Source organism: Glycine soja, chromosome 13 (assembly GCF_004193775.1).
Source record: "Glycine soja cultivar W05 chromosome 13, ASM419377v2, whole genome shotgun sequence".
Classification (NCBI taxonomy): Eukaryota; Viridiplantae; Streptophyta; class Magnoliopsida; order Fabales; family Fabaceae; genus Glycine; species Glycine soja.
The window spans coordinates 29,595,366-29,609,790 of record NC_041014.1 but is presented as its reverse complement, the minus strand read 5'-3'; the positions used below and the strand labels follow the sequence as shown (position 1 = coordinate 29,609,790).

General features: G+C 32.5%; 2 protein-coding genes across 3 annotated transcripts; both read right to left on the bottom strand.

Annotated features, from left to right (window-relative positions):
* Positions 1–1,408: 1,408 nt before the first annotated feature.
* LOC114380895 (protein trichome birefringence-like 33) lies at positions 1,409–5,134 on the bottom strand. The gene is made up of 6 exons (XM_028340011.1): positions 4,752–5,134; positions 4,369–4,624; positions 2,911–3,082; positions 2,585–2,784; positions 2,318–2,476; positions 1,409–2,099 (listed from the first exon to the last, which is right to left on the bottom strand). Exons 1-6 carry the CDS (start codon positions 4,951–4,953, stop codon positions 1,760–1,762), a joined length of 1,329 nt encoding a protein of 442 aa, XP_028195812.1. The 5' UTR covers positions 4,954–5,134; the 3' UTR covers positions 1,409–1,759.
* A 1,627-nt stretch (positions 5,135–6,761) lies between these two features.
* Positions 6,762–13,935, bottom strand: LOC114380917. Of its 2 annotated transcripts, XM_028340048.1 has the most exons (11): positions 13,634–13,935; positions 13,071–13,113; positions 12,383–12,436; positions 11,453–11,516; positions 9,782–9,838; positions 9,478–9,584; positions 9,335–9,373; positions 8,335–8,423; positions 8,161–8,239; positions 7,407–7,454; positions 6,762–7,251 (listed from the first exon to the last, which is right to left on the bottom strand). In XM_028340048.1, exons 1-11 carry the CDS (start codon positions 13,807–13,809, stop codon positions 7,171–7,173), a joined length of 837 nt encoding a protein of 278 aa, XP_028195849.1. In that variant the 5' UTR covers positions 13,810–13,935; the 3' UTR covers positions 6,762–7,170. The 2 variants fall into 2 exon arrangements, with proteins under 2 accessions (XP_028195849.1, XP_028195850.1); XM_028340049.1 differs by lacking the exon at positions 8,161–8,239.
* Between the last annotated feature and the right edge of the window lie 490 nt (positions 13,936–14,425).

Here is a 14,425-nt window from a genome sequence, read left to right as displayed (position 1 = left end):
TACCAAGAGAAGTAGACATAAAAACTCATATAAAACCTAATTATGTGAAATTTTAACTTAATTAAAACTATTCATTCTCTCTTAATCACTTTGATTAGTTTGATATTGGTAAAAAAAAAATAAAAATCCTAAGACTAGCTGTTTTTCGATTTTCTAGATATTCCATGATCGCTATGCTCCCGCTTTCAAATAAAAGTTCAAACTCTATTCGTGTTTCGGTTCACAATTCCGGTATATTTTGGAGGGAATTAATTAAGTAGGACCCTTGAATTTTGGACTTAGTCAGATTGTTTTTTAAGTTTTGCTTCTAGGCTTGGATAGATGGAACATGTATGAACTTAAGGTTAAGTGTTTTTTTGTGATATTCTCAAGTGGAAGATGAAACAAAGCCATTTAGATTGGCACGTGCAATTCTTGGAGCAGAAATTATCTGTACGATGGAAGTAATTCAACCTTGAGAAATCAGCTTTGTCGACTCTATTTTTTTATCAATAAATATTAATTATTAGTCAATAAATATTTTTCTCTTTCTTTCTTTAACCACTAAACCAATTTTATAACTCCTTATTACAAGTCTATGATTTTGGTGACTTGGGACTGAGTCCTATGCAGACCGAAGAACTTTGGATTGGTGATTCACATCTATATATGATCCCATTTTTCATATTTTATGAGGTTGTTTATATTCAAAGAAAAGTTATTGAAACTTTATATATATATATACTACGAGTCTAATTATGGTTAAAAAAATTAATGAAGAGATGCAAAAGAAAGGAATCTTGAACAGGTGGGAGACGTTGGGGATCACTTCAACTATTTTGAGATACAAGATTGGAAAGGTTCTCAAGCTCAGCATTTATTGAAAAAAAATTACTCAAAGTCTCACATCAATAAAAAATAATGTCTAAATAGAATATATAAATGTCAACGAAAGGTTCTCAAGTTCAACATTTATATATTGTTTTTTTACTTCTCAAATGCTCTTTCGCATTTTTCATATTTGCAAGGAAGGTAATCGCAACGCTGACATACTAGCTAATTATGGTCTCTCAATTAACACTTTCTCTTGGTGGGATTCAATTCTCCCTTTTTGTATAGATGATTATATGGACAATAGATTAGACTGTCCTAACTACAGGTTTTGTTCATTTGTTCCTCCTCATGGGACTTGGTATAATCTTCTCATATTTTTTCGATTTTCATCGTCTTCAATATATTTATGACTTACTGAGGGTGTCCAAGAGGTGAGTGCCAACATAACTGGAACCATCTTCTTATTCATGACTATAACTTTTCATTTTTAAAAAAGTGAGTTACTCATCTTGTAAACCAGTCTTATAAGATTGAATTAGATCCAACCAACGCACGTTATAACAGCATTAACTATCAATATAGAAAGAGAAACAAATAATTTTAATGTTTGATTTCATAAGTACTAATGTTAAAACAAATGTTCCATAGCAATTCAATTCATCTATATATGTGTTAGCATAGCACCAATGCTAGGGGACACAATTAACTAGCAAAAATTGGAATTTGTCAATCCAATTACAAGAAGAAAAAAAAACTCAATTTTATATATACAATCTCCTCCTTCATCAATGTTAATGTACTATTATTCTACACAAATCCTCTTTGCATTCATTCTTTCTCTTTTACCATTTCTAAAGCTCGTAGGTTGTAGCCTCCCATTTACAATTTTTCATGTCATGCCACACAAGGAACCGAGTTAACAAGGATCTTTTATTTTGATTCACTTTCAAGGATAAAATAACTTGGCAAACAAAAGCTCATTCCAAGTATCTGGAAGTCCAGGCAAACACCAATGCGTACAATCAGCATAGCTAGCAGGGTTAGCTAATTGCTCTGGAGTCAACCGATTCCATTGCTTCTTGTAAATTGATGTGTGTGCATCTTTACGATAGTTGGATAGTTGGGTAATGTTGAGAAAAGTTATAGGTATTTTGGATTTTCTAAACACTTCCCCAATTACTTGCATTATGCTTTTCTTAGAATCAGAACCCCAATATGTGGGATCATCAATTGGTGTTGTTTCATTGTAGCAGTTCCCTCCTGCTTCACCTCCCCACTCTATGCTTCTGCCCACATATTTACATAACGATGTGAGTCCTCACAATTTGATGCTTCCATATACAACAAATTCTTCAATAAACAATACTCTCTTGAAAATAGCATAATGAGAAGTACATATCAATCTCACTCTAAAGGTTAGCAACATCAGAATATAGATATGCCATTATGTTTAGCACAAAAAAATGTGTTATTGGTATATTATATGTGTGTGAACTATACTCACTTTGCATGAGATGGTGACATGCTGATAAAGAAGACTCTTGTCTTGTTGGAGTCCATGTTCAGCCTCACCCATCTAAGCATACTTTTGATAGCCATACGATAAGCGTCCTCTGTTGACATCTCAATAATCTCCTTTACTTCATCGTTAAAAGATCCAAGCCTAAAAATTTGAGAAAACTTTAAGCAATGTTTTGCAATGGCAATGTCAAAGAAATGATAGAGGGCAAAGTAAATAATTGCTTGAGTAAAGTAAAGTAGAGAAACATACAAGATCTTCATCTTAGAGCCAGTTATCCACCAAAGGTAAGTGTTAAATACAACAATATCAGCGTCTTTCCAATGACGACCATGCGTATTGATTGAACCTTTTCTCACAATCCTATCAGTTACCCTATGGATGACAGCATTATCGGAGTTTGATTCAAGAAGAAAAGGTGCCCAATAGAACTCAATTGTGGCATTGTATTCCTAATTAAATACAACACAATGAACAAAGAGGGAGAAAAAAAAAAGGCTAACATGATATTGTTGCTAACACTACTATGAAATGAAGTTATGTATTCTACATAAGCAAGTAGTAAGAGGTGTACCTACCTTAGCTGTAAAGACAGTGAGTGAATCCAAGGTTTCCTCGGATTTGGCATGTTCAGGAATAAGTTGATGGAGAAGGCATATCAAAGAGGCATATTGACTTCGATTGAGGGAGTCTCCAATAAACATCATCCTCTTCCCACGAAGCTTTTCCAACATTAATCTGGCACTGAATCTGCATTTTGGTAAAAATGTGTTATGTTTAGCTTAAATTAATTATGATTCCTTGAAGCATTCAATGGATTGAGTTCTTTAAGGTGTAAAGAGTGAATCATAACTAAAAAACAACGGACCAAAAGTATCTTTTGAAGTTATTTGCATACTAAATTTTGATGTAACCTTCGTAATTCATATCATTTTAATCTCATTAAGAGAATTGATTCATTTCTTGCCTGAAGTACCAATATTAATTTGATCTCTATATCTTCTCATTGGAAACTCTTAATTAGCGTCATTTCATTTAACGGCCTTAACGGGTATACAAGAGAAGTTAACTTTCTTATCTATCCATTTTTCCTTCTCACTTTAAACAAGAAAAAAGTAGGTATGTCTGATTACACTATTTGGTTGTTTAGTCTATAGAAGATCCATTGAGACTAAACAATTAATTATATAGCCTTCTCCCTCATCTGGCATCCACTCGTTTGTGGTAAAGTCATTGCTTGTGGATTGGATTCTTAAACGTACACTTAACTTCAAAGACCCTACCAATTAAATCTATCTAACCAACGCCTACAACTCCTTTAGTTTCAATCACAAAAGCAAATAGTCATTCCAGAAAGAAGGAAAAAACGTGGCCACAACTTTAAGATGTCTAATTTTCTGTTTCAAACTTGCAATAATAATCAACCCGAAACCAAGTCCAAGAAATTAACTGGCTTGGACATAAATTAAAATAGAAAATGTCACAAAACATCAAATTAGTAGTATTGAAATGCAATTTGTCTAACTGGGACTGGGGAATCCTCAATTAATTACTTCATTATGTCATGTTCTTGCTACAAGGTCCCACCAATGGAAAACATACATAACGTCCTACAAAAGAGAGCTACAACTACAAGTGTCGACCGATTCGATTCCACCATCATTGCATGGTTTAACTGGTACAAAATAGTTGGTATGCAATCATTTAATTGTGATTCAATAAATGACGTGTTATGACTACAACATTCATAGCGTTCAACCACCATACAGTGCCACACGTGGCTGCCATGAAACGAATTCAACAACCCCACTCCGACGCACCGACAACTTGAACCCGTGAAAAAACCACACACACGACACGACACATTTTTTAACATTCTCCCTTTTGAAATATTTCGAAATTATTATACTACTATTATTTTTTCTTTCGATAGGAGATATTTCGAAATTATTATATCCAATTACGTGGTAGAGATTAGAGAATATTTCCGTAGAACTGTTGAACAAAGAAAAGAGAAGAAAATCAGCACTACTTACGTGGGAAGATCGCAACCGTGAGGCTGCCATCGCCACCGCTGATACTCCTTATCAGGCCGACCGTGTTCTTCACATGTTAATTGTGGCTGTATGTACGGACACTCCGATTCCTTGTACAGTGGCCGAGTCAACTCGTCGCGTACCCACCTTCCGTTGAACACGTCACACTCTTCTTCTTCCTCCCTTTTCGATTTTGTCACCACCGTCTTATTTTCTTCGGTATTTTCTTTCTTTGTTGTTGAAGATCTCACATCGACTAAATGATCAAAATAATAAATATATATATATATATATATGAGATAATAATTAGGAACACTGAAAAGCCAAGAACAAAAAGAGAGAAAGAAGAAAAAAGAGTTTCTTTGATTTACGAGGGAACTCACCGGGTGTGGAGAAGAGTGTTTGTGTGGTGTGATCGTTGGAGTGGAGGCGTGGACGGAAGATGAAGACAAAGTCATGGCCATATAGGATGGCGGCGAAGAGAATGAAAGCTAAGAGGGTGAAGAGATAAGAAGAGAGACGAGGCTTGACTCTGAGAAGAGAGGGGAAGGAAGAAGAAGAAGGTGGCTTCATCATTTTTTGCATGCATGAACCCTAACCTTTGTTGGAGTTGTGTTGGTTTTGGTTACAACAATTTCATATTCTTGTATAGGAACCTACAATTCTTTCTGATTTTAAATTAAAAGTGAAAGCTAAACTGGTCAGTTGAAGCCATCATTGTGGAGTTTCTGCATATGTCTTTTCTTAGAGAAGACAAGTTTATACCAATAATCCACCGTGATTTCCGTCATATATCAATTTTATTTTTCAATATATGACTTAGTACAGTTAGTCAATAATAATGAGCCACGTTTCGTTCGTGCTTTTTCGTGCAGAGATTACCTTACTAATTAATTAGCAAAGCTGGTTTGTCAAAGCCAGAGACAGACATGCATCTACTTGAATAAAAATAATGTCATACACAGTTAAATTATGTATCCTAATTAACCGAATGACAGAGAGGAAGAACCAAAAAAAATTATAATAATAATAATAATAGCTTTCCCTGTTCAAATAGGATATACATATTACATCAAAGAAACAAAAAGGTGTCCACGAATATATGTGGATATTTTCTCTGGGTTATGAATAAGGGTTTGGAAATTATTAGGTAGAGGGTGATTAGGCGTTAGGTAACGTTGCATTTGGAATTTAGCTGCTCTGTTGGTTCTTAATTCTCACAGCAACAAAAGAATATTTGGACCCTGCAGAGTATTATATATTTATATCATTATTATTATTATGCTGCTGTGCTAGCTGGACACTGAAAAAAAAATTAAATCATGGGCCAACTGAAAATGAGTAAACTAACATAGTAATAATGACTAATGAGTTGTAATATTAATCTTCCTCAAAAATAAATAAATAAATGAGTTGTAATAGTCCTTTGTTCTATTGCTAATTGTATGCATTTGATGATTGATTCCAGTTTGCATATACAATGCATACATTACATTTTATTATTATTATTATTATTATTACTACTAGCTATTACTATTACTATTATTATTATTATTATTATTATTATTATTATTATTATTGGTCTAAAAAAAGAAAAAAAATCACGGATTCAATATTTTCTATTAAAAAAATTAATATTCTAACAAATTAATATTTATCAATGTAGTAGAACTTGAAGAATACTGGATAATCTTTCGAAATAAAGACTATCACAAAATATTGGAGTTAAATTATATGATTAAAAATATTGAAGTTAATTTATAAAAATTATCACAAAAATATATATAATTTATTGAACTAAGTTTATCAAGCATTCAATTCGATATATAATCACTGCTATTACTGTAATATAAACATAAACATAAATAGCCAACAGTGGCTCATGCAATCAAGCTCTTATCTAAAACTATAACTTTTTCAGGAAGCTTATAAAAAGGGGTGGTTGGCTCATGCAATCAAGTTCTAATCTAAAAGAACTTTTTGAAGTGTTCACATTGTTTGAGTATTTTTCTGATAAAATAAAAAAGTAAAAGTAATTCTACCCCATAATTTACAAATTGAAAAGAAAGGAAGAAAGAAAAAGTAGAGTACTACATGAAATAAATAGCATTACATAAGCTATATTTCATTCTATTATATTTTAAACAATATAATTAGTAAAATATAGTAAGAGAATGATCAAATTTCATACGTACTTACATTAATTAAAAAAACAAATACAAGTTTAAAGACTTGATTAAAATTTATCAAACGGTTCAAAGACCTGTAGTTTAAAATATATCCGGGCTTCATTGGCAGAAAGCTAACAGCATGAAGAGATACACTCATACACCCCATCCATATAAAACTAACTAGAAATGCAAGAATGATTACAAAATGAGAAACAGAATGAATTAATGGTCAAAGTAACAAAAAACAAGTTACAATTTCATTCAATTATCTTATTATCAACCAAAGAATGTCTACCAAAATGATTAGATTAGCTCCATTACAATTCTTCTTTTCTATAAGAATTATGCTAGACCTTCTTTTTTTGTTTTATCTTCTTTCTTTTTTTCTTCTTCCTCCTCCTCTTTCTCTTCTTTCAGAGAGAGAAAAGAATGTTAAATGCTAAATTCATGGAGGGACGATCAAAACAAGAATTACAGATTTCTGTGGAATGTTCCATATCAAGGAAGCCCAGAGCTGATCAATAGGGTATCTGAAAAGGGGGTTTTCTGCATTGTCGGCAGAATGTTGGCCTCGTTTTGGAGATTATCCTTAAAGAATTCATCGGACAAATCCAGAATCGAAAATCTAATCTCAGAAGTTCACAGGAGAATAAGTGCTCCGGTGACCTTCAGACGGTCCCTTAAACTTCCTCCCCAAAGATGCACACAGACTCTGCAAAGACAAAATAAAAGACAATGCTTACACGAAGAATGCAACTCCCAACCTTCTTGTACATATCATTGAACTAAAGTTTTAAAAACTTATTTTATCTTTTCCTAATGTCAGATTGGAAAAACTAAAATTGAAGCATTCATGTAGAAGAATACCTGTGTTCTCCTAGGCAAGCTAACCCAGAAGTCCAGGTTAGGGATAATCTGTAACATAGAGTCAATGAAAGAATATTCAATCCCAATTGCAGAAAAGTCCCACAAAAGGTGGCTTTAATGCTCTAAAAAAGTGCTGTGAATGATTGACAAGGAATTAAACTTTTAAAACATCATAAACCATTTAAGAAACAAAATTACAAACAGAATGACTGGGTGTGTAACTAACAAGCAATTTCCCACCATTAGAAAAGAAGGGACAATAATGAATGAGTTTCAGCGTGAGATGCAAAAATTTAGCCATGTCATTTAAGTTATGCATACATAAATGGCAACAAGAAAAGTCCACTATGAACTGCTCACAGAAGGTTTACATTATGCAATGTTGATTCAAATGACAGAGCAAGTATAAGGAAACAATAACGGAGTAGATAATTCACAAAACCTATATGAAACACACAAAGGTTTATACTAAATATATTTTTGGTCCATGAAAATGACATTTTTAAAAATCAATTCCTGTTTAAATCTTATTTGTTTTAAAATTTATAAAAACTGTGTTTTTGGTCCTTAACGAGAGGCTATAAACACAATACTTTTGTTAAATTTAGAGACTAAAAATAAGAACTAAAAAAAAGCATATGTTTAGAAACAAAAAACAAACTTAAGACTAAATAAAATGAAAACAGACATACATACCCTACCAAGAAACAGAGTACAAGACAAGTAAAAAACAAAAGGACAGGAGAGAACATACATCTATACCACGAATCCCGAGGAAGAAAAATCGGTAAACTATACCAGCCAAGAGATATGCAGCAAAAAGACACAAAACACTGGAATGAGATAAGATGAAACAACTATTAGTAATTTAGCCAAATCACAGCCCCCTGTGATAATTAAGTCTCAGGCACGACAGTAAAACCCTTACATGATCAGTAAGGTGCCAAACCACCCCAACCCTCCTCCATGAACATTTACAATGATGGCACAGCCAGATGGGTGCTTTAGCTCTGTAACCTGCTTGAGAAAATTACAACAGTAAATAATAGTTTTCTTTTGTTTAAAAAGACATATCACCTTCATATTGCCCTTTGTTTTCAACTTTTGCCTTGCCACCATTCGTATTTTCAGGTTCCATTAGATATATATATCAATGCAGGGGAATAAGAGATTGAATTTCTGTCAAGTTTTCTCCATTTTGAACAAAAAAGAATTGAAAACATAAGAAAAAGACTCATTATCTCGTTTATTAGAGCCGAGAGCTTGCTAGCTTAGATCTGCGCTGCAATTTTGTGAAATCTATCAACTTTCCTGCCATCTATATGCAACATCTATAGCTTGAAAAAAAACATTTTGTCTTTGAGCTTTTAATTTCACAATTAAAACTCAAATCGACAAGAATACAGGGACATGAGTAAAGAACAATAAATGTCTTCACATCATTGAGGGACATGGTAGTTGAAGAAAATAGCTGGAAAAGGAAAAATAAGAAAAAAAATTTATATTACTCTTTCAACTGGTAAATTAATTCACAGAAAAAGAGAGACAAAGATAGGATGCCAGCAAGATAAACTAACATGATAATAGTAAATAAAAGAAAGCCAATATCAGAGGATATACCACACTAATGGAATATGGACAATAATATCATTTGATAATATTATGAAGTTTCTACAAGATTGATGAAAAGGAAAATCCAACAAATTCAATCACATTCCTTGCTGTTTTAAATTCAACATTTCCCAGATTTCCAACAATTGTCAGTGATTTTCAATTTCAAAGTTAACAAATTATAAAAATACATACTACACAAGGACATAAAAGAACTATGATCGGATGATGGAAACCTAAATCATAGTATCATATGATAACAAACAATATGAAAGGAAGCACTAATTATAAAAGATATCCCAAAATAAAGTACTCACATAATCACAGGCCCCTAATCTCTCCAGAGTTCGCGGTCCCTGTAAACAGAAGATTTATAATGAAACTTTCCAATCAGTATCAGGTTAATAATTTCTGGTTTAATCAATTAATTTTTTTAAAAAAAAAAGAATAAAAAACCTACTTGCACTCCATTTAAATTGCAAAGAACAGACACAGCTAGAGAACAGTTGTACTTAGGGCCACTGTTCGACATTTTAACAATGACACCAGTGTGGGGATTTTTCTTATCTGCCATTGGAATAGCATTAGAATCATATATTATCTAGTTACTTCATATTTAGAAGCATTATTCAAAATCACTTAAATCAAATAGTGCATAATACACAAAACAGGAGGAGCATAAATAAAGCACCCAAAATTAGCAAAAGAAAACCATGGATTAAAGCAAATAAAAAAACAGAAACAGATGGGAAAATTAGGCTTACCAATAATGTCAACATCTATTTTTTGGCCACGTCCTATGGCTGTGCATACATGATAACCTGCATTTATCACTTTGTTAGAGGATGAAGATTCCATCCTACTTAAAATTTCACTCTAAGATATACACAAAAATTGACTTCAATTGGATACAGTTCATGTATCAAAAGCTTTAAATGGTTGAGCAAGGTAGAGACATAACCCCAAAATTAATTTTCTTGGCCTACAGATGATGAAGGGGACATGTTATTTAGACCCTAAAATAATCTCTACTACAGAACTTAACCACTCTACAAATATTTCCATTGTACAGAAGCTGAAACAATTTTTTCTTTTATCATGTATGGACATATTTTTTTCAGAATTTTCAATGACAAAGTGAAAGAATGCACATATGAACACATAGAAGCAAATGAATTAGTAACTAAAATCAGCAACACACAAGAATATAGGTTCTTCTTATACCAAAAGCAGTGTACAAAAAATGAGAAACAAATGAAAAAAGACAAAATTAAAAAAAAAAATATTGTTAGCAATAAAACTTGCAGAAATGAAAAGGTCTGATAATTTTTTTTATTTTTCTGTAAGTGCAATTAGCTACTATGAACAAGTTCAGTAATGCTATCACTCAATATAAAAAACTTTTAAAGTAAATTGAAGCATTTTAGCTAACCTAAGGTCCTGTTTGGGGTTGTTGCAAGTATCCAGTTCATTATTTTAAAACTTAAATTTTAAAACAAAATATGTTTGGATAAAAGATGGGTCAAATTGTAACTCACTTTTGGAAACAGGAAGGAAAAAAGATTCTAATTCTAGTTTTAAGTTCTTAGAAATTGTATCGTCTCTTTAAATACTTTCCTCCACCTTTCTCTGTCCTTCTTGACCTCCACTTACTCAGTCTCCACCGCCAACTGCCACATCCCCACCAGTGAGCTTCCCTCCCCCAGCCTCTCCACCACCTACATCCCCTTCCCCAGCACCTCCATCCCACCTACAACTCTCCCTCCCACAACTCCTCCATTTGCAGTTCCTCCACCCGCACTGACCACAACACCTTTGTCAGCTCCCCCCTGCTTCACCCCATGTTTCTAACTTTCCATTTAATGAAATCAATCACGTACCATTTTGGATGCAGACAGAATATTCTTTTCTGCTATGCTTCACTTGAGATCTTCTCACCACAGCCTCACTCGAACGATCTGATCTTGCATTGTTTTTAAGTTAACATTTTAAAGGAAAATTATAATAAGATTGACGACATCTTTTTAAAACTGGGGAAAAAAACTAAAATGACAAACTAAAAACTGGTTTTAGTTTTTAAAACTTAAGAACCACCCCAAATGGAGCCTAAATTGTGTATTGTGGTGGTAGAATATATTTATCTGTGAGAGAGAAATAGCAATAGAGACTCGAAGCAAAAATGACCTGAATTGCATTTTTACTTAATGATGATCTAAAAAAAAATGCTTCTGAAGAAACAATTCTGCAATTGGAGAAATTCATACCAAGGTCAAACACGCACTTATCATATAATTCCATTCATAATGAGAAACTGCCTATGTTGCAAGGTACAAAAACTAAACAAAGCAGCAGAACTATTCAGTTTTCCCACAACTACCACAAGCATAAAGCAGTAGACAGTAAATTGAAGAAAATAGAAATGTCAGGAATTCTACCCCCAACGTTGTTTGCCACAAGAGCATTGCACTCCATCCCACAACGTTTTGGCCCTCCACAATCCTAATGCAAACAATAAGACAAACAAATAAGCAGAAAGATTTGTAAAACTATGGGACAATAAATTATTAAATATATTACATTATTTCAAGATATTTCATGAAATAATTTACTTAATGCAAATTGCAGCAGGACCTTTGAACAGCCTTAAAATCCTTACCCAATGCCTATCCCTGAAGCTATTTATCATTGATATGATCTACCTTTTCATCTCATCCTTTTGAAGTAGCATCAATTTTATGTTAACAGTGACCACTAGGCACTATAGGCTAGACTGAATGATTGTTAATTGTTTTAAACTAAATATAGTTTCCAATTAACTTCATCTTTTGGAACATTTATCATACATTATTAGATTGCGATGCCAAATCATGTTTGATTGTAAGGTAAACTAATCTAACAACATATTCTTCCTTATTAAAAAATGTACAACTTCACAGTTATCTGTTGTTGAGTTTCTTTGTTTAAGTATATATACATGTGAGAGGAAGTATGCATGCATTGAAGCTTCATATTTAAGTTTCTGTTTATTTATACAGGCTCAGATCTTTGAAATAATTTTTACTATACAATTTTCTAAGAAAGCTTAAAAAGGATAGATAAATACAAAGGAAAATGACTTGATGAAAAAAATCTTGTACTGAAAAGAAAAAAGGAAATAGTATATTTGAGATATATTACAAGACAAGCAACAAATATATCTACAACTGCTGTGATTCCATAAACTATTCCTTTATAAAACTAAATTTTATCCGAAACATAATTAATTATATAGAGTATGATCATAATTCATAAATCACGAGTAATTATGATTGCTATATGTCAATCAACAGAGAAAAAATAGCTTCACAGAAAAGAGAAAAATTTACCCAGCAGTCAGCACATATTGGAGGATCATGATTGAAAATCATTCCATCGCAAAGCTGCTCAAACAACCAATGCACAAAATTCAATTATAGATCAACATAGCACAAACTTTAAGCTACATTAAGACTATTGTATCCTGTATAAACATATATGCTGTGTTTTGAAAGTCCATCTGTTCATAGAAAGTTCGACTGAAGTGATTGACCTTGCATAGTTACATATATAACAAACACTAATTCAGTCATTGGAGTACAAAAATGAAGCAACTTTCTTTTACTAGTAAACCTCTAAATTAATCCTCAAAATTATAGGGTTGAGCAATTTAGTTCCTAAGATTTAAAAAACCCTTTGTTAGTCCCTGATATTGCAAAAAGTCATTCATTTTATCCTTTTCAGCTATAATTTTCACTGTCATTTTACACCAAAAAGACTAAAGTAAATGACGTTTTGTAAAGAGACGGAATAACAAAGGGTTTTAAAATTTTCAGGGACAAAAATGGTAGAATGACTAATTTGGAAATTTACTTGTTTGTTCAGAGTTAGAGTGCTAAAGCCCAAAAAAAAATTACAGATTATACTCTGTATTTATGAATTATGTCAATGACCATAGACAGCTAAAAAATAATACTAATGGATGGAAACTCTACTAGCAAGAAACCAAAGAAATAAGTGTGACCTGATGGAGCCAACCTGAAACCAAAGTGTGGTATCGTTTACTGCCACTTTGTAAAATCTACAAGCACCGAAATAAATATGAAAAAAGAAATCTTCAGTCAGAACTGTATAACTGCCATATCCTTACAAAGTATTCATATTTTACAGCTAGTAAATTGTGATATAAGAACCAATGATCCCACCAAGGTTGGCCAAGTGGTGGTGGGGTTTATGTAGTTTAAATGTTGTCTTTGTAAAACAATGCCAAATCACAATAATAAAGCAGAGAATCCAGATACTAACTGTTAAAATCCTAACTTGAGTGAAAATTAAATCCTCCAAACAACTAAATTCCAAAACTCTAGCAAGCATCTTATAGCATGAATTAAACTAATCCCAGGAAATAGAATTATTCTAAACATGAATCAAGGAATAATAAAACATCATAATTCAATTAATAAAAAAATTACAGAAATATGTATATCCTAACAATGAAAAGGTTATGAAAACAGAGAAACAAGGAGAAAAGACGGAACAGCAACACAAACATGGAGAGAGAGATAGAGAGAGGGGGTTAAGGGCAGATCAGGAGAAGAGACCCGTCTTCGCTGAGGATGCCGTGAGGAAAGTTGCGAATGGGAGAAGAGAGGGTGTAATTGTAGAGCTTTTTCCCGTCGAGAAAAGAGAATTGGCAAGGTGCAGTGGCTGTGGCCGAGGTTAGGTGAAAAAGCGTGAAGAGAGTGACGATGACGATGATGATGCGTTGAGCCACCATTGTTGGAAGGGTCAAAACACACGCCTATTTATTCCATTCCATGCTGCTTCGTTTTGAGCTGAGAGTGAAGAAGGGAGGTGAAATCGTGTGAGATGTGTGGGGTGCAGGAAGAGAAATGAAAAGAAGAGGAACAAATGGAAAACATCTTGTTGGGGACCACTCTTAAACCTCGCTAATTTCCTACATTTACCGCTGTTACTAAATTTAACTAGTCAATTTCCCCAAAATCACCATGCTAATGATGAAAAAAAATATATTATTAGTCGTACAATCAAGCCTATTGGATTATGATTTTAAAATATTATTTTAGTATAAATTTTTTTATAAATTTTAAAGATCATGAAAAAATATTATAATTTGTCTAATTTTTTTATAAGACTTTTATGATAGTTTGAATTTTAATGTATATCATATGAATTTAAAAGATTTAAAAGAACTATATAAATTTATAAGATTTAAAAAAGATTTAGAAATTTTAAAAAACATATTCAAATTATAAGAGTTAATGAAAAAATTATATCAAATGATGAAGTTTAAATATAAAAAAGTAAAACCAATATATTTTTTTAAAATATTTTAATAATTAAATTGATTTTAGTTTTTATATCCTCCTATA

What these genes read in the sequence shown, in the direction of transcription:
- LOC114380895 (XM_028340011.1), bottom strand. Translation starts at nt 4,953, where the DNA reads ATGCAAAAAATGATGAAGCCACCTTCTTCTTCTTCCTTCCCCTCTCTT. An exon ending in CACGGTTGCGATCTTCCCAC is followed by an intron (nt 3,083 to 4,368) that starts GTAAGTAGTGCT and finishes ACCAAAATGCAG; the next exon opens with ATTCAGTGCCAGATTAATGT. An exon ending in GGCTCTAAGATGAAGATCTT is followed by an intron (nt 2,477 to 2,584) that starts GTATGTTTCTCT and finishes TCAAATTTTTAG; the next exon opens with GCTTGGATCTTTTAACGATG.
- LOC114380917 (XM_028340048.1), bottom strand. Translation starts at nt 13,809, where the DNA reads ATGGTGGCTCAACGCATCATCATCGTCATCGTCACTCTCTTCACGCTT. An exon ending in CAATATGTGCTGACTGCTGG is followed by an intron (nt 11,517 to 12,382) that starts GTAAATTTTTCT and finishes TGTTTGCATTAG; the next exon opens with GATTGTGGAGGGCCAAAACG. An exon ending in GATTAGGGGCCTGTGATTAT is followed by an intron (nt 8,424 to 9,334) that starts GTGAGTACTTTA and finishes TTTCTCAAGCAG; the next exon opens with GTTACAGAGCTAAAGCACCC.